At 41.2% G+C, this 22,371-nt stretch overlaps 1 protein-coding gene across 3 annotated transcripts in view; it reads left to right on the plus strand.

Moving 5' to 3' along the window:
- ATP8B1 (ATPase phospholipid transporting 8B1) overlaps window positions 1–22,371 on the plus strand; it is a 111,795-nt gene that overhangs the window by 82,021 nt on the left and 7,403 nt on the right. For all 3 annotated transcript variants that reach the window (XM_029218929.1, XM_029218937.1, XM_029218946.1), the window contains 10 exons: window positions 2,311–2,519; window positions 3,991–4,034; window positions 4,655–4,811; window positions 10,694–10,882; window positions 12,622–12,734; window positions 14,362–14,526; window positions 15,268–15,379; window positions 16,357–16,432; window positions 18,492–18,624; window positions 19,394–19,682. In XM_029218929.1, coding sequence (XP_029074762.1) covers window positions 2,311–2,519; window positions 3,991–4,034; window positions 4,655–4,811; window positions 10,694–10,882; window positions 12,622–12,734; window positions 14,362–14,526; window positions 15,268–15,379; window positions 16,357–16,432; window positions 18,492–18,624; window positions 19,394–19,682 — 1,487 coding nt within the window. The remainder of the gene's footprint in view (window positions 1–2,310; window positions 2,520–3,990; window positions 4,035–4,654; window positions 4,812–10,693; window positions 10,883–12,621; window positions 12,735–14,361; window positions 14,527–15,267; window positions 15,380–16,356; window positions 16,433–18,491; window positions 18,625–19,393; window positions 19,683–22,371) is intronic.

The following is a 22,371-nucleotide window of genomic DNA, read 5'->3' on the forward strand; positions in this document are numbered from 1 at the left end:
TTCCTTCTTGGTGGGCTCCAAAGCCCAAGCATCAGAAAGAGCTGTGTGAAGATTTACAACGTCGTGGAATAACTTGGTTGTTTTCCTTTTCAGGAGCCTTCCTAACCTCTTTTCTGTGTCTTCCTTATTACCACCTGCTATACCTATTGCTTGGAAAACTCACTGGGTTTCCTGAATGCTGCCTTCTAATGGGAATACCACTCTCCCTGCCCACCGTCAACCTCTCAAAATGTTCTGTGTTTCTCATCTCAACCTCAACCGCGATAAGAGTCAGGATCGTATCTTGTTTTGTGATATTTTTGTGATATTTCGGACTTTTTTTACTTTTTCGTTTTTTAATATCAAAGTTCACTATCCCTGGTCAATTGAACTTCAGACCGTTGGGAGAGAAATGGTGCCTTGGGATATTCCCAGCATTCAGAGCTTCTCTTAGTTCCGAGAAGTAATAGCCCAGAGGCATATAGGGCCACATGCACACCTGTAATTAGAAGCATTTATTTTATTTTAATTTTATTACATGTGCATTTGTTTTATTTTTAATTTTATTACAGGTAGTTACTATTGTTCTTTTAACATGAAGTAAAGCCCTGGGGAGCCATGTGTTTGCAGTTATTTAAAAAAAACAAAAAACTGAGATGAGTTTTACCTTTGTTAGGGGAACTATTATACAGATGATTTTGTCTCTATCTATAAACGTATGTTATGAAATAAACCGTATATGTAGTTTTAGGTTTAAAAAGCCACATCATGTGACTAATATGATTTTCTTTGTTTCTCTTGGAAGTAAAGGTCCTTTCAAACTATAAATCGATCAGGTCATTTCAGATAGTGTCTCTGCTTTGTTTTTAACCCTACAGTCTATTCATTCAGAAAAGACTCACTGAAGCCACACTATACCCACAAGGCCCATGTGATCTGCTGCTCTGCCCTCCACACCCAACCATAACCTCCAGCATCTCTACCCACTCCCCGGACTCCCTCATCTCTAGCCTCCTTGAATTCCTCAGCTGTACCAGTGCCTGCCACAGGGCCTTTGCGCCTGCTCTGGCCTCCACCTGTAACATGCTTTTCCCCTCTGTATCTACATGGTTGCTCTTTCATTTCCTTCAGGTCTCTGCTCAAAAATCACCTTATCCCCCTGGCTTTTCCTGACCCTCTCTTTCTTAAACATCACTTCCTCTGCCTGTCGGTCTCCAGCTCCCCTCACCCTGCTTTGATTTTCTGCAGAGAATTTTCATCACCTGATATACTGTGTGTTTACCAGTTTATTTATTTGTCCATCTCCATTAGAAGGTAACCTCCTTGAGAGCAGGGTTTTTGTCTCTTTTGTTTACTGATGTGTCCCCTGTACCTAGGATGGTGTCTGGTACATAGTAGGCACTCAGGAAATACAGAAGGGAGGAGAGAAGGAGGGAGTTATTTTTCCATTTGTTTAACTTATTATAGACACATCCTTTGCCCACTGAACAGTTGCTGGATGTGTAAGCACCTTTCTTACATAGTTGAGATAGATTTAATCAGTTATAGTTTTTAAATGGAAATTATCCTTTTAGAATATCGTATTTTGGACATTCTGTAACCTTATGAGAATTTAGGACTGTATACAAAATGGATAAATGACAAGGACCTACTGTTTAGCACAGGGAGCTATATTCAGTATCTTGTAATAACCTATAATGGAAAAGAATCTGAAAAAGAATATGTAAATATAGGTACGCATTCCTCAAAAAAAAAAAATATATATCACTGAATCACTTCACTGTATACCTGAAACTAACACCATATACTTCAATTAAAAAATGGTTAAAAAAACAATTTAGGAAAAAAACATGCTTTAGGGGTTGTTTGCCAAAAGCCCTTTGTCCTACTTGAGAGTACATGGGTGTATAACCTAGTGGACCCTCACTCCCTTTGTCCTCCAGTTGAGGGCAAAGGTGAACATGCCTTTCCAGTTGCCTCTGAGTGCGATGGGGAATGAGAGAAAAGAGTAGAAGCTGTCACATCGTGGGGTGCCCCCCGCAGTGTTACCATGTCACCCGTGTGGGTGGCGTGTTCTGAATGTGGGGTGCCGTGGCCAGATGTGCTCAGGAGTGAGTAGGAAATCACATTGAGGGGACACTTTGACCCTGAAGCTGGAGACAGATGTGTTTGGTCAGGAGAACCCAGAGACTGGGCACATGGGTCACCGCAGGGCTTGTCTCTTTGTATCAATAGATAAGCAGCTTGCTCCTGGTGCAAAGTTAGGACAAGATCCACTGCCTGCCACTCATATCTGAGAGCTCGATCAAAAGTAATCTTTTGTCTTCCTAGCGTGGAAGTGATTCGTCTTGGACAGAGTTACTTCATCAACTGGGACCTGCAGATGTACTATCCTGAGAAAGACACGCCCGCGAAGGCAAGAACCACCACGCTGAATGAGCAGCTCGGGCAGATCCATTACATCTTCTCTGACAAGACAGGGACGCTCACACAGAACATCATGACCTTTAAAAAATGCTGCATCAACGGGCAAATATACGGTGAGTGGAAGCTGTTACTCAGTCCCTGGGCATGTGTGACCAGAGGCTGCCTTCCCAGAGTGGCTCGGGGAGGTCAGGGGTCAGAAATAGGTACACATTCCGCAAAAATGTAACTTGTCGTGTGACCCAGCAATTCTGCTCCTGGGCGCACACCCCAAATGAACGGAAAGCAGGGACTCGAGCAGTATGTGCACACCCATGTTCGTAGCAGCATTATTCACAGTGGTGAAGGTTTAGAAGGAACCTAAGTGTCCATCAGTGGATGAATGGATAAGGAAAATGTGGTATATACACACAATGGGATTTTATTCAGCCTTAAAAATGAAGGCGATTCTGAAACTTGCTACGACATGGATGAACCTTGAGGTCATTCTGCTAAGTGAAATAAGCCAGGCACAGAAGGACACATATTGTATGATTCCACTTACTTGAGGTACTTGGAGGAGTCAAATTCATAGAGACAGAGAATAGAATGGTGGTTGCCAGGGGCTGAGGAGAGAAGGGAATGAGGAGTCAGTGTTTAGTGAGCACAGAGTTTCAATTTTACCAGACGAAAGAGCCATGGAGATGGATGGTGTTGATGGCCGCACAGCTGTGTGATTGGACTTAGTGCGGCTGAACTGTTCACTCAAAAATAGTTGAGATGGGGCTTCCCTGGTGGCGCAGTGGTTGGGAGTCTGCCTGCTGGTGCAGGGGACATGGGTTCGTGCCCCGGTCCGGGAAGATCTCACATGCCGCGGAGTGGCTGGGCCCGTGAGCCATGGCCGCTGAGCCTGCGCGTCCGGAGCCTGTGCTCCGCAACGGGAGAGGCCACAGCAGTGAGAGGCCCGCGTACCACCAAATTAAAAAAAAATAGTTGAGGTGGTAAATTGTATGTTAACGTGTATTTCTCTACAATTATATTTTAAAAATTGATTTCCATTTGATATTCTGAAATGTGCTATAGATTCAAGGCTAATGCTGTATTCAAATAGGGTGCTCTAACTTTTAAAGAAAAACGATATAATTCTTTTAAAAGCTGTAAGCATAACATCATATGCTTTCCACTTGGAGGAAACTTTGTGCTGTGTATGGTACTTTCCCAGAACATCAGTGAGGAAGGTGGGATGCTGAGGGCTTGAGGAAGGGGTTCTCCTCTGCGTGGGCGGTGGTTCCTTCTGAGCTGGGGGAGGGCGGGGGTAAAGCACTTCCTAGGACGTGATTCTGGCCCCAGAGGAGATGGCAGTGTAGACGGACACAATTTGCCAGTATTTGAACCTCTAGACCAGAAACCAGCACACTTTTTCTGTAAAGAGCCAGATAGGAAATATTTTAGCCTTTGCCGGCCACATATGGTCGGTATCAAATATCTTCTTTGTTATGCTTTGTTTGTTTTTTAAAACTCTTGAAAAACCATTCTTAACTCGAGGGCTGTCCAGAAACAGGCTTTGAGACCCGTTGACTCAATTTGTTTTGTCCTGTTTGTTCACAGGAGACCATCGGGATGCTTCTCAGAACAGTCATAGCAAAATAGAGGTGAGTCCTTTCACTTAGGAAACCTCTTGGGTTGTGTATGAGTTTCCTGGGCTGTAACAAACCACCATAAAATGGGGGGCTTAGAGCAACAATAATGTATTCCCTCACAGCTCTGGAGGCTAAAAGTTTGAAATTAAGGTGTCAGCAGGGCCACTCTCCCTCCGGAGGCTCTAGGGCAGAATCCTTGCTTGCCTTTTCCTAGGTTCTGGTGGTTGCCTGCAATCCTTGACATTCCTTGGCTTGTGGACTCAGCACTCAGAAGTCTGCCTGTGTCTGTGTCCAGATTTCCCTCCTTTTATAAAGATACCAGTCATTGGATTAGGGCCCCCCCAATCCAGTATACCCTAATTTTGATTACATCTACCAAGACCTTATTTCCAAAGAAGGTCCTATTCCCAGGTACCAGAGGTTAGGACAACATATCTTTTTGAGTGGACACAATGCAACTCACAACAGGCTGTGTTAAGACAGATGTGAGCCTCTTGACACTTCAGAACGTGTTAAAATCCTAAGGTGATGCTTGCATGAAGACACGGCTTCAGAGAAAAGTTCCTGTCATTTGTGAAGCCCAAGTTGTTTCTTTTAAATCACACCGACTTTTCCTCCTCTGCTGCTTTCAGCCAGTGGATTTTAGCTGGAATACGTATTCCGATGGGAAGCTTGTATTTTATGACCATTATCTCATCGAGCAAATCCAGTCGGGGAAGGAGCCGGAAGTGCGACAGTTCTTCTTCCTGCTGGCGGTGTGCCACACGGTCATGGTGGACAGGCTCGACGGTGAGTGTGGCTCTCGCATCTCGGACACTGGGGACCAGTTTTTTTAGTTTACGGGGAACTCGTGCTTGGGACTCGAATATATAAAGAGTTGTATGAACTAGAGGTGTTTCAGTTAGGTTTCAATTATGATATTTTATACCCCAGAGAAGTGCATGGCTTACATGGCATACTCCAGGGAGCCTTGCCTTCTAGATCCTGGGTTCTATTTCCCATAGGTAATTCTTTGCCAGAGATATCCTGCAAAAGGCATTTCTGATATAAGGTTTCTTCTTCCTAAAAAATATGATTGGTCTGTTTACCCAGAGGGCTAGCTGACAAAACAGTTAGACCAGGTTGCCTGAGTCCTTTTTTTTTTTTTTAACCCCTTCTGGGGAAAAGAAGTGAATGGATAGCAGTGCAACTGTCTTAAAGTCCTTCTCCCAGGGATCCTGTCACGTATTTCAGAGAACCCAAATACCCTCAAAGTAAATGACTTCTGAAAATTCCCATCTCAACCTGGTGAGATTTAAACTTTAGAATCACAGGATCATATGAATTATGATGGTATATCACGTAAAGTTTCAAATGATTGCAGTCTGAATCCACATAGCATATTGCAAATTATCACTAAATTAATTCAAAGTATAAATATAACAAGGTGTATACATATTTCCTATAATAACAAATATTACTGTCCAAAGGAAAAATAAAAAAAGAGTTGTGTGCGTGACAAGTTTGTCGAATCTCCACCCAAACGATGACTGTCTGTGGGCCCCTTCCACTACATGGTATACGAGCCAGCAACCCATGAAACAGGCTCCTAGCCTCCGGAAATATACATCTCCTTCACAGTTCTAGCTCCAGATGTGTTTATCACTTTGGAATTGAAATCTTATCAGTAAAAAAAAATGATTGACTCTTGCATTATAACAGAAGAATCAAAATCTTCTCGCTATCTGAATACTTAATATTTATGAAGAGTCACACCTTATCTGGATAAGTGGACTTTAAACTTGGACAGTCTTTACTACAAAATAATTTCAGAGAGAACTTATATTTTACATTCAGATATGTTTGGGGTTTGAAATAGTAGCAGCCAAAAGCCTAGGCCTCCTGAAGTTGCCTTTTTCTTTTGAAGGAACATAATTCATGTGTATTTGCATGGGAACAAGCAAGTTGACTTGTAGATTCCTCTGAACAATTCTATTTTTTTAAAATTAACCTTTTTAAAAAAAATTGAAGTATAGTTGATTTACAGTGTTGTGTTAATTTCTGCTGTACAGCAAAGTGATTCAGTCATACATGTAGGTACATTCTTTTTTGTATTATTTTCCATTATGGTTTATCATAGGATATTAAATACAGTTTCCTATGCTATAGAGTAGGACCTTGTTGTTTATCCATTCTATACAGTAGTTTGCATCTGCTAATCCCAAACTCTCACTGCATTCCTCCCCCACCCTCCCTCTCCCTCAGCAACCACAAGTCTGTTCTCTCTGTTTGTGAGTCAGTTTCTGTTTAAGTTCATTTGTGTCATATTTTAGATTCCACAGGTAAGTGATATCATATGGTATTTGTCTTTCTCTTTCTGACTTCACTCAGTATGACAATCTCTGGGTCCATCCATGTTGCTGCAAATGGCATTATTTCATTGTTTTTTTATGGCTGAGTAATATTCCATTGTGTATCTATACCACATCTTCTATTCATCTGTCGATGGACATTTAGGTTGTTTCCAAGTCTGCAGCATTCTTAAATGCAGCTTGTGCTAGCTTTGTTAGAGCAAATTTGTCGAGTATTAATGAAAGCTAGGTATTTTGTCACCTATGGACACAATGATACATTATATAGATACACATGTGCATTCTGGAGAGAGCAAAAGGCGCCCTTTTGTCATATGCATTCTCCGCTTTAATCAGCCCAGCATACAAACGAATGTCCTTTTCTGTTTTCTGATGCTGAGGCTTCACATGTAGTGGATGAAATCTCCAGAGGAGAAATAGGCATAAAAACTAAATGTGCAGAAGCTATTGGAGATAAAAGAAAAAATGATTTTGGCTTTGATACATAAAAGCACCTTGAAGGGGTCCATTGGAAGGGACCTTGGGAGTAACTCCTCCAAATGTTATAGATGAGGAAATTCAGACCAGAAGCACCAAGACCTCCCTGATCTCAGACAGCACATTAGGACCCATTTTAGCTGAGTCCTTCCACTCCACCATGCTGGTGTGCCTCTGCTCTTGCACTCTCCTTTTCCCTCTTTTACAAGAAGAGTAGAGATTGGCTCATCTTTTATTATGCATAACATCAACAGTGAGAGGTGAGAATCTTTTCACTTATGCTCAGCAGAAGGTTTGTGTGGCCCAAGTGTTGAGTACTTGTAGGGCACGTGGAGGCTGAGTGTGGAGAAGCTGCATTGGTTTTCTGTTGCTCTGTAGTGGATCACCACAAGCCAGTGGCTTAAATCACCCATTCATTAGCTCACAGTTCTTTAGGTCAGAAGTCTGGGCACATGGCGTGACTGGGTTCTCTGCTAAGAATCTCCCTAGAATCAAGGTCAGGCCACGTTGTCAACTGGAGATCAGCATCCTCTTGCAAGCTGAGAGCAGGATTCAGTTCTCTGTGGTTGTAGGACTAAGGTCTCCATTTCCTTGCTGGCTGTCAGCTGGGGCTGCTTTCTGCTCCCAGGGCCTCCCTCCTTCCTTGCCACATGGTTCCCCCTGTCTTCAAACCAGCAGTGGAGAATCTCCCTTCCATCAAACCCCTTTCATGCTTCAAATCTCTCTCTCCAGGAAGAGCCCCGTCCCTTTTGAGGACTGACCCAGTTAGGTTGGGAACACCCAGATAATCTCCTTATCTTAAGGTCAACCCCGATCTGGACCTGAATTATATCAATAAAATCCCTTCCCAGCAGTACCTTGGTTAGAGTTTGCTTGAGTCACTGGGAGAAAGTGTATGTGTACACAGGGTGGGGAGACGCACCTTGGGGCCATTGTAGCCTCCTGCCTCCTGCAGAGGCCATGGGAGAGAAGAGTTCGAAAGGCTTGGAGGCAGTTTCTTTGCCTGAAGCCCTTTAAGTTGGGATGAACCATGAGATTATGATTAGAGACCTGAGTTTTAGGAGTTTGGAGCCAGGACACACGAGATGGGTGAGGAAACTGAGGACCTGGGTTAGCGTGGAGTCTTTGGGAAGGATGAGAAAGTAACAAATGGCGGGGGTGGGGGGGGATAGTCAATCTGAGACGTAACTTGTTTCAAGACTGGTGACTAGAAGATTATCAGCCAGAGGAAGCTATGGAATCAGGATAATGAGAGGTGGGGTTTGTTGTTTCAGCATCTATTTTATTTGCATCAGTTCTGTGACCCACAAATTAGTCTGTAAAAGAAAAGAAAGTCTCTTTGGTTGTGTCTGAGCGTGTGGTAAATAGAGTTTTCTTCAGAAGAGGTTTCAGGAGGTTAATTTTTAGTCCAGGTTTCCTCCTGCAAACATAAAGTTGGAGTTTGGACCAGGTCTCTGAAGTTCCTCCTGTCTCTATTAGTCTGCAATTCTGTGATTGCATTACTAGAACAAAATGGAAGGATTTTCTTTTAATGATAAAAATATCAGTGTTCTCTCCAGATATGATTTTCTTACTCATGGGAACTTTGCCACCTTTTATCATTTTGTTCCTTTTTTTTTTCTGTTGGAAATAAGTTTGCCTTCAGTATGATGCAATATATCCCTGCCAGCGAAACTTGCTGAAGGGAGGGGACTGTGTTCTCACTGCTGCTTGTTTAGCTGTGGTTAAATATTTTACCCTCTGGCATGTGTGTGTGTTTGTAGAATGGCTGGATTTAGCAAGTACATTCATAACTTCTGGTGTATGACTTTCTGGGTGAACAGATGGAGAGAGACCAACCTGTCATCTTTAATTACTATTTGGGAGTGATTAATATTGATTTAGAGTGAACCACCTGCGCATGTATGTGAAGGGAGTAGGGTAGGGACGGGGCGTTTAGCTCTCTCTACCTACAGCTGTGCACCCTGGGGCATCCGCCCCCTCCCCATAGATGGACGGGGTAAAGAACTGCCCATCCATCTATGGGTGCATCCTGATCATACCATGGTGGAAAACGAAATGCCTTTTCCTGTGGAAATTCATCTGACTATAGAAATACTTTTCATTCTACTTTAAGATGGAAGAACTAAGAGTAGAAAAATAGAAACTCTTGGATAGGCGGAGCTTTTTTTTTTCCTTTTAACTTTTTACTGAGGTACAACATGTGTACAGAGACAAGCATATAGCTCGTTTTCACAGGTTGAATACTCCCTTGTCGTGAGTACCCAAGATTTTTACAAACAGAACATTTTCCATCCCCTAGACATCCCTTTTATGTTCCCTTTCAGTCATTGCCCCTCCAGGGGTGACTACTGTCCTGACTTCGAACAGTGTGGGTTAGCTTTGTCTGTTTTGCCGTTCGTGTAAATGGAATTATGTGGTATGTACTCGGTGTCTGGCTTCTCCACTCAACATTGGGAGATTTACTCCTATTGTTGCAATGTAGTTGTAAAATAAAGGCAGTTTCCCATTATATAACTTTCAAATATCAAGATATTGAACAGATTGATACATTTTGAGACTTTTTTAAATTATGAGAATATAGCTAAGTTGAAGAAAGCACACTCTTCTAGAGGGAAGATAACCTGGTACAACCCTTTTAGAAAAGAAGTGAGTAAAATATATGCCAACAGGTTTAAAAATTATCAATATTCTTTACCCCAGTATTTTCATGACTAGGAAGCTATCCTTAGAAAATAGAGTCAGAAAAACCTTTATACACATACAAAATGCTTATTACAGTGTTTTTTAATTATTTTTTAAACTTTTTTTTAGTGGTTTGAGAGAAGGCAGTTTTGTTTGTTTATTTATTTATTTATGGCTGTGTTGGGTCTTGGTTGCTGCACGCGGGCTTTCTCTGGTTGTGGTGAGCGGCGGTCACTCCTCGCAGCAGTGCACGGGCTTCTCATTGCGGTGGCTTCTCTTGTTGCGGAGCACGGGCTCTAGGTGCGCGGGCTTCAGCAGTTGCGGCACGCAGACTCAGTAGTTGTGGCACGCGGGCTTAGTTGCTCCGTGGCATGTGGGATCTTCCCGGACCAGAGATCGAACCCATGTCCCTTGCATTGGCAGGCAGATTCCCAACCACTGCACCACCAGGGAAGTTCACAATGTTATTTTTTAGAGTAAAAAAATCGGGGGAAGGAACTAAGTGCCTGTAATAGGAAAATGGTCACATGTTACATTCACAGGTTACATTCCTTTAAAATAATACATAGAAAGACTTTTTTAAAGCTATGATAACATGCTCAAAATACAATGTTAAAATAATCAGGATGTAAATGTATATTTAGCATGATGGAAACTATTACAGAAATGGGCATTTCCAAAAGGACTGGAAGAAATGATAACAGAATGTCAATAGTGTTGTTTTTCCTCTAGATGGTGGGATTATGAGATTTTTTTCCCCCTATTCTTGGCCAGATTTTTCTTCTTTTTTTTTTTACTTCTCGTTTATATCACTGTTTATGATTAGAAATAAAAGTTTACCTTTTAAAAACTTTAAAATTAATGTTGGCATACTCCTTAAAAATCAGTGACTTGTTTTCTTGAGGCTGATTTGGGCTTTGCAGTACCGTTGGTCCTCTGTGCCTGCAGATGCGGAACACCAGCTGTATCTGCTGTAGTCTGCCATTTTGTAAGGGACTAGAGCATCCATAGAATTTGGAGCACCTGCGGGTGCTCCTGGAATCAGTCCCCTGCGGGTACCGAGGGGTAACCATACATCCTCACCCAGCACGTGAACTGCACTGGTGAACCCTTGGTGAGCTCAGCTTTTCTCGTTTTCTCTCCTGCCTCGCTTGCTAGGTCAGCTCAACTACCAGGCGGCCTCTCCTGACGAAGGTGCTCTGGTAAGCGCCGCCAGGAACTTCGGTTTTGTCTTCCTCACCAGGACCCAGAACACGATCACCATCAGTGAGTTGGGCACTGAGAGGACCTACAGTGTTCTCGCCATTTTAGACTTCAACAGTGACCGGAAACGAATGTCTATAATTGGTAGGTCTCCCCTCAGGGTATGTCTGTGAATGGCTCATTGAGATGCTGCCTTTCACACATTTTATTTAGCGACACCAGGATAAAATAGGCAGTGAATGAACCCCTTGGCTCCCGGAGGATTTCCGCAGGCTTGTCCAAACTAGTGTCTTCTTTCTTCATTCTACACCATGTCCATCACTCGAAGGGACAAATGCAGTAGATCTGAATCTTGCAGATGTTGGTGTATCTTCAAAGATGTGGGCTGCCAGCTGTGGAATCTGGGTGGCAGCACCGTGGGTGGTAGACCCACATGAGCTTTTATATCGTGAGTCACTCTGAGCACTTCTGCTGGAGGCTTGAGGGACACCAGGGAAGGGAGAGTGTAGCAGGAGAGGAGCTCTGAGAAAAGCGAGGCTGTGCTTAGGAATCAAAATCATACCTCCAGCCCAGGCAGCCAAGTGGAGACCGTGATCACTTCATAATACTGAAATGTCTTAAGTTCATATTTTGAAATAATTTCAAACTTACAGAAAAATTGCAAGAACACTTGAAAGAACTCCTGTATTTTCTTCCATATCCACCATTGTTAGCACTGGTCACAAATTCTTTGTCATTATCATTTACAAGTTCTTGTTTTCTCAGCCATTTGAGAGTCGGTTGCAGATCTCATGCCCCTTTCCCCCAAATACTTAAGTAGGTATTCCCTAAGATCGGGAACCTTCACCTATTTTTATATACAGTACACTGATCGGACTCAGAAAATTTAACATTACAGTATTATTATCTGTACAGAACGTTTTCGAATTTTACCAGGAATTCTCTTTCTGATTCAGGACCCCACCTAATATTCCACATTGCGTTCCGTGATTGTTACTCTAGTCTCCTTTATTCTAGAAGAGTTCCACAACCTGTTTTTGATCTTTCATATGCTGACATTTTTGAAAAGCCCAGGCCTGTTATTTTGTCGAGGGTCCCTCAGTTTGGGTTTGTCTAACGTTCCCTCATAATTAGATTCAGATGACGCACTGTTGGCAGGAAGGGTACGTAGATCGGTGCCGTGTCTTTCCCAGCGTATCACACCAGAAGGCGTGTGACTGCTGGTCACATCAGTTGGATCACTGGGTTAAGTGATACCTATAAGCTTTTCCACCATGAGATTGACTTTTTAACCAAAAGGATATATAGGTTTAACTGCCTCCTGAACTCTGATGAGGCTCATTTTACTGAGTGCTTTCTGCGTACCCAGCACTGATCTGGGCTGATTATCATGCCTGGCATCTACCTTAGAGAACTTAAAATCTAGTTACTGATGAGACACGTAATACAATTAAATTACTGCAGAGATCAAAAAAGCCAAGAAAATGGTCACAAGGAGCGTGTTTTGGTCCCAGTATTAAAGGCAGTTAAGTGTTGCGGGTTTATAGGTAAGAAAGATTCCCACTGGCTGGCATGGACAAAAAAGGCTCTATGGAAGAAGCTAGCACATAGTAGGGAGTCAGTGAATATTTGCTGAAAGAATAAGCAAGGCTATGGAAAACTGAGCTGACTGAAGGAATCTTTTCATATTTATTTCACTATTACATTCTATGTAGACAGTGGCTTACCAACGTTGTTGAGAGCAACATTTTTCTCAGTACATTGCTGATTTTAAACTAATTATGAATGTTTAGCACTGTAACACTTCAAATTAACTTTATGCATGTACTTTTAAGAAATCAAACACTAACTTTTTTATTTGCTTTTCCTTCCCTTGCTACTAGTAAGAACCCTAGAAGGCAATATCAGGCTTTATTGTAAAGGTGCTGACACTGTAATTTATGAACGGTTACATCGAATGAATCCTATGAAACAAGAGACACAGGATGCCCTGGATGTAAGTCTCACTTCCACTCTTTATGCCACAGATTCCAAACTTATTTTCTGGTACTATCCCTTAAGCTGGAATGAAAGCTCTGTGTTAACCGTTGACCTTTCTATTGTCTTGGTGTAGTTGAGTGGAAAGAGCACCAAAGTAGGAATGTGTTCTGTCCCTGACGCCGACTTCCTAGGAAATGACCTTGCTACCTCTTCCCAGCATCCAGGTCAGCAGTATCTACAGGACTGATCCAGGAGAAAGACTGGTCTTTCTTCTGGTGAACTCGAGCAAGCTACATAACCATCCTGTGCTGTAGTCTCCAAGACTTCCAACGTCCTAGTGTACAGTGAAGGAAAGAGAGCATTCACGTATGATAGGGCACGACAAAGCAGTGCACTGGATAATCAAGTTCTGATACCTTTGTTAGAGAATCACTTTGGTCTTCATTACTTCAAACTTGCTATTTTAGGGGACTATGTACTTGGTCCAGTGATACTGCAATTATTCAGAATGCTTCTGGAAATTTCTCTTTTAGAATCGCCTACCAACCCTTATATTGTTTTGCTTATATATAATGATGGCAATGAAGTATGTCGCATATCTGTCAGATCTGGTGTCCCAGTTCTGCCTCTTTACTTGTTTTGTGCCCTCTGGGGGGAAATGGTTGATGTCTCAGATGAATCATTAATTGCCTGTGTGGAAGAGGAAGGGGATAATTCCTACCGTGGAGGGTTGGTGCAAAGCCTCTTGGATGAAAACCATCTTGCACAGCCCCTAGCACTTAGTAGGTGCTTAATAAAGGGTTTTTTTTCTTCCCTTCACTTGACGGGTCAGAGTTTGGGGGCCAAAGGTCCTTCAGAAAGAAGCCTGATGAATATGATGTTTAGTAAGTGGGGTCACATTTTAAGGTTATATATGTTACTGAAGCAGTTACACTGGATAATTTCTCATGAGGAGATGAACAAGGGCAGTCTAATCAGATACATGCAGAACCTTGCAGAGTCTTTGACAACAGACCCTCAGTTGGGTGAAGCAGTTCTGCCATTTTGGGCTAGACAAGATGTGATTGTGAAGTAATGGAACATTTTTACTGGTTCATATTTAAGCTATTTAAATTGGCTTAAATCTGTTCACCATGATTAAATCTTCCAGACTCTTTCATTAAAATGTTTTATCTCAGCTTTAACAGTGACTCATGTATTTCAGAATTGGTTTGAGGGAATAACACTTGGTTGAGAGTTCATAGTTGATTGGACTTGTAACAGTTTGTAGAAACAAATTATAAAGGTGTCAGGTCTGGTTTACAAAATCATTATACCCCAAGGCAGCTTCCTTGGTCTGTTATTTTCTTCGTTAAGAGAAAAAGGGTTTTTTAAATTCTCATGACTTGATTTAGAAGAAAGATATGCTTTTCCCTTGAACTAATTTTGGAATGACGAATATATTCCTAAGATATTGAGAATACTTAGAAAAATAAAGTATTTGTTTAATCTCCTCTATGGAATGTATGTGTACAGAATCCATCTTTCACAGTCTTTTAAAATTCTCTTATTGTATTATTTCAAAGTAAGGTTTCAAACTTGATCTTGAATTACATAAAATTAACTATTCTTTGGGTGAATGGATTGTCTTTTAAATTAAACAGATCTTTGCAGGTGAGACTCTTAGAACCCTGTGCCTTTGCTATAAGGAAATTGAAGAAAAAGAATTTGAGGAATGGAATAAAAAGTTTATGGCTGCAAGTATAGCCTCAACCAACCGGGATGAAGCTCTGGATAAAGTATATGAGGAGATTGAAAAAGACTTAATTGTGAGTTTTTAACCTTTGTAACTTTCTCCTTGATATTCCGAACAGAATTGGAAATTTTATTAAGTTTTATTACAGTTTTGATCTCATGCTTGAAAGAGAATTCCAACTTCAGTATTTGAAATTGGTACAGTGGATCTAGGTCACCTGAATTTCTTTTGTTCAGCAAGCAAAATAGGAGTTGCCATTGGGGGAAACCAAATGACAGAAAACACGATGAGATTCTGATTCTGTTATTTTTATATCACTTATTAAAGTTCACTGTGATTTGTATACAGTAACAAGCCCGCATATACTTATTACATTGTGAGAATTACTGAGATGATTTATATTTTGCAAGATCTTGAAATGAGAAAATATACCATTTGTTAAAGAGACATTTAAGACTTACTGCTTTTAGTGTTTATATTAAAAGGAAATGTTCAGTGAATAGTTAGTATTGACTTTTAGCAAGAGAAATTGGCTTGTGTCCGTGTAAAGTAGTATACACACAATGAAAGTATCTTTTTATTGTCTTTGATTTGTACTTACATTTTGTCTTGGTGAATTACTTTAAGAAAAAATGTTCGGCTGTTTTAGTTTTTGATGAGTATGACACACGACAGCCTTCCCAGTTAATGCTGGCCACTGGCCCCAATAGAGCACCAACTGGGGTGTATTTAGTCCTTTTTACAGTTTGGCAAACTGCAATTAAGAACATTTTTGGCTTATTTGCTAATTCCTTTCTTTTAATGTATATTTCAGCTATTGGGAGCAACAGCTATTGAAGACAAGCTACAAGATGGAGTCCCAGAAACCATTTCAAAACTTGCAAAAGCTGACATTAAGATCTGGGTGCTTACTGGAGACAAAAAGGGTAATTTAGTTTGCACGGAAGCATATCTGTCAATTCACAAATATTCATAGCTCCTGTTTCCCTTGCTCAAGGTGACCTCAAACTTTCCATCCTCTACAAACACTGTCTGTTTCTTTGGGACAGAGACTCTTTCCCTAAGAAATCCTTCTGTTATTCCAGCCCATCCTGACCGCATCCTTCCCAAAGCTCCCTCAGTAGCAGAGTTGACTCCTTAAAATTGAGCTCTTTGTCGTGTCTTCCTGATTGTGTTTAGTCTTCTCTCTCCCACCAGATGTGGGCTGCTATACTCTGGTCCCTTCTGTCCTCCCCAGCACTTTGCCACCTGTTGGGCATAGAGTAGAACAGTACAAAATACTGAACAACTACTTTTGTTTTCTTGCCCCTTTTACTGCTTGAAAATTATAATGAAAATTTTATACCCAAGGGAAGATTTTCATTTTTAAATTTAGAGCTCAACAAGTTGTTTGTATTGATTCTTTACTTCAGAAGCCTCCCATGGGAAACTAGATCACTTCTCTTACTCTGATTGACATAGTTGATGGGTTACACACTTTGATAAGCTTAGGGATTAAGTCCTGACCTTAAACAAATAATGGTGGTGGAAGAGGGGGAAAAAAATCTCCCCATGTGAGGGCTTATGGAAATGGTTATCCTTCTCCCCCATAACAGAATGATTAAACCACATGAACTAATAAATGTGTTCAGTATTTCAATCAACAGTGATTTATTAAATAACCGGTTTATGTATTTGATATATAGCACATTTTATTATTGAAAACATCTCAACCAGACTTTGACTTATTACATTTACTTTATTACAGAGAAAGGGATTTTTTTATGTGATTTCTAGACATTGCTACAGAAAAACAACGTATGTGATTGAATCTGGTTCATTAATTGAAAAAATATCATTACTGAAGTCCATTATTAAATTCATCAGTAGGAACGACATTTGACTTAACTTTTTTCTGTTGCAGAAACTGCTGAAAATATAGGATTTGCCTGTGAACTTCTTACTGAAGATACCACTATCTGCTATGGGGAAGATATCAGGTGAGTACAGGGCCTGCAGTATGAGAATATGTCACGTCTCATTTTTATAAAAGCAAGACTAGACCCAGTAGACACAGCAGATACAGAGAAGTGGGAGCTAGAATGTGTCAGCTGGCACAGTTTCCTCAAGTTTAAATGAAGCAAGGAAACAACAGGCAGCTCCAATTCACCATGTTTCGACCTTATGTTGTAGGAAAACCTGGGGCCTTGTTTGCCTTTTCAGGGGCCGTTTTTCTGTATTCCTTGGAAGCACTCAGTGCTTGTCTGCTGAAAAAGGAAGTGGGCTTGAGACACCACTATTTAGTATGAATTATATACATATTTTTTCTCTTCCAGCCTTTAGTGACTTGTCTTGATCACTCCTTATTTTCAACTTGAAAATGAGAATTAATGTGGAAAGTGAATAATAAATACCTAATCTTCTAGTGCAGTGGTTTTCAACTGGGGTAGGGGAGGTGGGGACTTTGCCTTCTGGGGAACACTTGGCAGTATCTGGAGACATCTTTGACTGTCACGGTGGGGAAGGACGGGGGTGCTCCTGGCTTCCAGGGGGTAGAGGCCAGGGATGCTGCTGAACACCCTACAGTACAATAGACAGCCACACGCCAACATGGAATTAAGCGGCCCAAGACGTCAGTAGTGCCAAGGTTGAGAAACCTGTTCTTAAAGGTGAAGAATAAAGGCTCTATGTGTGTAACGAGGAAAACTCTGGCTGAGATTTCGGAGTCCTGAGTCCTCATTGCAGTTTTCCCATCAACTCGCTGCAGGCAAATCACGTTCTCTCTCTCGGGCTTGATTTCCTTATTTGTAACATGAAGAAATTGGATATTTAGAGTCCCTTTTACTCCAAAATTCCACGACTCATTTTTCTGTCACATGAGTGAGTTGTATGTGGTCTTTTCAATAATTTGTTGATATAATGCACTGAAATATCTCAAAAGCAGACATAACTTTGTGTGGAAATAAGTTTTTTTTCTGCCCAACAGTGGTCACTGTTTGTAATACACTAGGGTTCACCCCTGTGTATTATAATTCAGATCAAGATTGCCCTCCTTCTGTTGCTTGTGAACACATTTTCAACTGTATCTTCCTTTAGCTGCCTTTGGCAAATAATGAAGTACCATGAACATGGTGCCTCCATGGTGGAGGAATCAAGACTTAGTAAGATTATATGCCACTTAATTAAAAAATGGGCAAAGGACTTGAATAGACATTTCTCCAAAGAGGACATACAAATGGTCAATAAACATGAAATAATGCTCAACATCACTTAGCATTAGAGAAATACAAATTAAAACCACAGTTTCACCTCACACGGATGGCTACTATTTAAAAAACACAGAAAGTAACAAGTCTGGGCAAGTATGTGGAAAAATTTGAACCCTGTGCACTGTTGGTGGGAATATAAACTGGTGCAGCCACTATGGAAAACAGTGTGGAGGTTCCTCAAAAAAATTAAAAATAGAACTGCCATATGATCCAGCAATCCCACTTCTGGGTATATATCCAAAAGAATTAAAAGCAGGGACTTGAATAGATATTTGTCCACCCATGTCCACAGCGGCATTATTCACAATAGCCAAGAAGTGGAAGCAACCTAAGTGTCCACTGACAGATGAATGGATAAACAAAAATGTGGTATATCCATACAATGGAATATTATTCACCCTTAAAAAGGAATAAAATTCTGACATATGCTACATGAATAAACCTTGAGAACAGTGAAATAAGATAGTATTAAGTGAAATAAGCCAATCACACAAAGACACATACAATTCCATTATATGAAGCAGAGTGGTGATTACCAGGAGCTGGGGGGAGGGGAGAAGTGGGGAGTTGTTATTTAATAGGTATAGAGTTTCATTTTAAAAGATGAAAAAGTTCTGGAGATTGGTGATATGAATATACTTAATACTACTGAACTGTATACTCAAACAGTTAAGATGATAAATTTTATGTTGTGTTTTTTACAATTTTTAAAAGATTATATGTCAAAATTGTCTCACAGTCAAGGGCCTGTTCATGGTCTTGTACTTTAAACACTTAAATTTTCCCCCAGTGCTCTTCTTCATACAAGGATGGGAAACCAGAGGAACAGAAGTGGAGTCTATGCAAAATTTGTACCCCAAGTACACGAACCTTTTTTTCCATCTGGTGGAAACCGTGCCTTAATTATCACTGGTTCTTGGTTGGTATGTATTAGTGTCTCTCCCTTTGGCTCAAACTGAAGCAGGTCATTCTGGACCAATTTTAGATGGTTTGTCATATTAATTACCAACCTAAAAATCTCTTAGCCTATAAATAAAGTACAATTTCCCAAGTCTGAGAGTTTATATGATACATATAATATTATATGATACAAACTGGTGGCAGTGGTTATTACTAGTTTATCAACTAACTAGTTGATCATTAATTTAAAATATTCTTTGTATAAATTTTTCTATATTTTTATAGTAAACATTTTATAATCAGAACAATATCATCAATGATATAACCCAAGAATTATCCTTCAGATGATTAAAGTCTTGGGAATGGTACCTTTTTAAAAAATAAATTTATTTATCTATCTATCTTGGGCTGCATTGGGTCTTTGTCGCTGCGTGTGGGCTTTCTCTAGCAGCGGCAAGCAGGGGCTACTCTTCGTTTCCGTGTGTAGGCTTCTTATTGCCGTGGCTTCTCTTGTCGCAGAGCATGGGCTCTAGGTGCGTAGTCTTCAGTAGTCATGGCCCACAGGCTCAGTAGTTGTGGCTCATGGGCTCTAGAGCGCAGGCTCAGTAGTTGTGGTGTACAGGCTTAGTTGCTCCGTGGGCATGTCGGACCTTCCCGGACCAGGGCTCGAACCCGTGTCCTCTGCATTGGCAGGCGGATTCTTAACCACTGCGCCACCAGGGAAGCCCGGAATGCTACTCTTGTTATTAAACCCCAAATGGTTAGAATCCTTTCCCTTTCTGATTTTCACAGAATGAAATTCTTCTCGAGAAAAAGACCAAGAGAAGTAAGATTTTGAAACTGAAGTTCCCCAGGACAGAAGAAGAAAGACGAATGAGGACACAAAGTAAGAGGAGGCTGGAAGCTAAAAAAGAGCAGCAGCAGCAGAACTTTGTCGACCTGGCCTGTGAGTGCAGTGCGGTCATCTGCTGCCGGGTCACCCCCAAGCAGAAGGCCATGGTGGTGGACCTGGTGAAGAGATACAAGAAAGCCATCACGCTCGCCATTGGAGACGGGGCCAATGATGTCAACATGATCAAAAGTGAGTCTCGCACATGGCCAGTGCCACCTGAATCGGTAGAGAGGAAATGGCAGGAACATTTTTGGGGGTAGTTTTTTTCTGACTTCATTGCTTGGGCTTTCATGAAGCAGACCTTTAATAAAGGCACTTAACTGTGGTAACTACACCTGTGACCCTGCCCTCAGGAAGCTTACAGTCCACTCAGTAGGACAGCGCAGGCATGATTATTCTATACAAAGAGTGCCAAGTCAAAGATGAGCTCTGTGTGGGTGAACTTATCCTTATTTGTTTCCTTCTTTTACATGTTTGGATTTGGTTTTGTGTTTTCTCCTGCTGCTTCTCCTCCCATATTTCTTCAGGGCTTATTAAGAACCCTGCTATTTAATGTTCTGCAAAAATTCCTGCTGAGCTTGCCATAAATTATTGAACTCTCTTTGTTATTTGTTTTGGGAATATTATTCTCCCACACCTAAGCATTGTTTTCTGGGGCTTTCTTCTTGCCTTTGGTAAATCTGTTGAACTTCACCCTTAGGTGACCTAGTGTGAGCTCAGTGTAACATTGAAGCACAGCTCTGACATCGCCTCAACATTCTCCTGACCTCCCAAGGTCATTTTGCTGGTTGGAGGACCCTAGGTACCCACAAATTGACAGATTGAGTTCTGTCACTGCAGAAATACAATTTTGCTGGTATTAAAAGCATACGGAACCAAACCCTCATCAATATGTCTGAATCCTGGTCCTTTTTCTCCCTGTATTACTTATACAGGAGTATCTTGTAATGAAAATGCCCAAACTAATGAGACCTGAATACTTGTCCTCATCCTGATGCCAGCATGCTGTGTCACCCTGGGCTCATGCTCAGGCCTCAGTTTTCTCATTTGAGAACAAGAAAATTATCTCTGATGTCACCTCTAGCTTTGTAGTGTTTTTCTTAAGATGAACTATCCATGGCATGTATACACACGTCCTGTGGTGCCGGGTAGCTTAAATGCATCATATGTATAACTAGACTTTTACTTCAGCCTGTTTCGTAACTCTTCTCTTTCTTTCCTTAGAGTCTCTTCCTTCTCCTCCTTGATATATACTAAGAATATTCCAACTTTATCTTCCTCAAAAGGAGTCAGCTATATAATGTACGTTTTCTCGCTTCTTCGTGTGTATGTCTGTGGCCACGGCCAGTTTAATTCCTTTCCACCGTGTTTTGCACTTGTTCATCCTGCCATGCGAATGGCATTTCTTGCTCTGAGTTAGATCTATTTCTTTCCTCTGTAGCCAGCTCTAGTTTATTTTCCATTATGTACCTTTTAACATAAATGACTGTGCCAAAAGGGCAAGTGACTCAAACATTATTTTTCTTCAGTTATAATGAAGACTTCTAGATGCTGGGAAAGGGGGACTCCGTTTCAGATTTCCCGATTATGTGACTGAGACTTGAAAACTCTTGTTCCTCTGAATTCACCAACTGATAGCAAAAGGGATCACACAAAGTTGGCATAGATAACCTGTTTTTTCTTGTTTTCAGAATTTTATTAAGCTCTGTTATGTGATACACACTTTTATATATAATGTAGGAGACATCCACTTGGGATGGAAATCAAAGAAACTCAGGTCTCCTTGGAAGTCAGTAGCTTAACCCAAGTATTAAGTGCCTTTTTGAACTCTGTGAAAACTGTCATCTCTTTTACCTACATCAAGAACAATGAACCGAAAGAAACTGTTCGTTGTTTATAAAGTAGTACAGTGAAATTTAAGTGTCCAAAAAATCTGACCATTTGCTAACATGTTTCATGGTTAGTGGTGTAGTCTAGGAGAAGTGGAGGGAACTGCAGTCCACCATGGTTTGCCCCTAGCAAGGATCCAAGGACCCTCGGATACTGCCCTCTCTCCCGCTTGGGCCTGAAGATGGCTGGTGGGTGTTATTTTCCTTGGCCTAAATCCTGAGAATGAACAGGCAGCATTAGAGAGGCAAAAGGAAGCGACCAGCTTGTCAGGGAATTATGAAGTGGCCTACTGGGCAGGCATCTGAAACCACATCGGCAACTTCAGGGAAGCCTAGGTGCCTATGTTTAGGTTTTAGGAAAATACAAACAAAAAGCAGTGTGGCCTGATAAAGTACATCTGTTCAGTTGCCGTGAGTCACTCTGTAAACTGTGGCAGTGTTCACTTCACACACTGTCCCTTGGTCTGCTCGGCAGAGGCTGGACTGGATGTCAGGGCCTGGGGCGGTGGCTCCTCTTCCTTGTCTCTGACAGAATCTCAACATTTCCCTGTTATTTGTTCAGAAAAGAAGGCCATGGTTTGGTAGGAAAGAACAGTTTGGCAACCACAACTGGTCATTAAGAACTATTTATGTGTATAAAGAGGTTATAAGTATTGATTGAGATGCAGTTTATTCTATTTTATAGAATTGCAAAGTGTTATTAAAAACTTAGGTTTTGGACAAGTCACTATGTTAATGCCAGACCTTGTATTCTGCAAGTGGGGCAGGAGTTGTGGAGGTTCTTTTAGTTGGAGACTCTGCTGAGCTGGCAGGCACTTCTCAGGGTCTGAGTAGTAATAGGTTGTATTCTGCAACACATGTTCTAAAAATGATCTCACTTCCATGACTTTTAAGACCTAGATAAACCTCATAATTCTCTAAGTGGAACATGTGATTTAATGACTATTGGGAGCATGGATAAAATTGGGACTTTCATTTTCATCCATTCT

Source organism: Monodon monoceros, unplaced genomic scaffold, assembly GCF_005190385.1.
Source record: "Monodon monoceros isolate NGI ecotype Baffin Bay Population unplaced genomic scaffold, NGI_Narwhal_1 Super_Scaffold_1, whole genome shotgun sequence".
Taxonomy (NCBI): Eukaryota; Metazoa; Chordata; class Mammalia; order Artiodactyla; family Monodontidae; genus Monodon; species Monodon monoceros.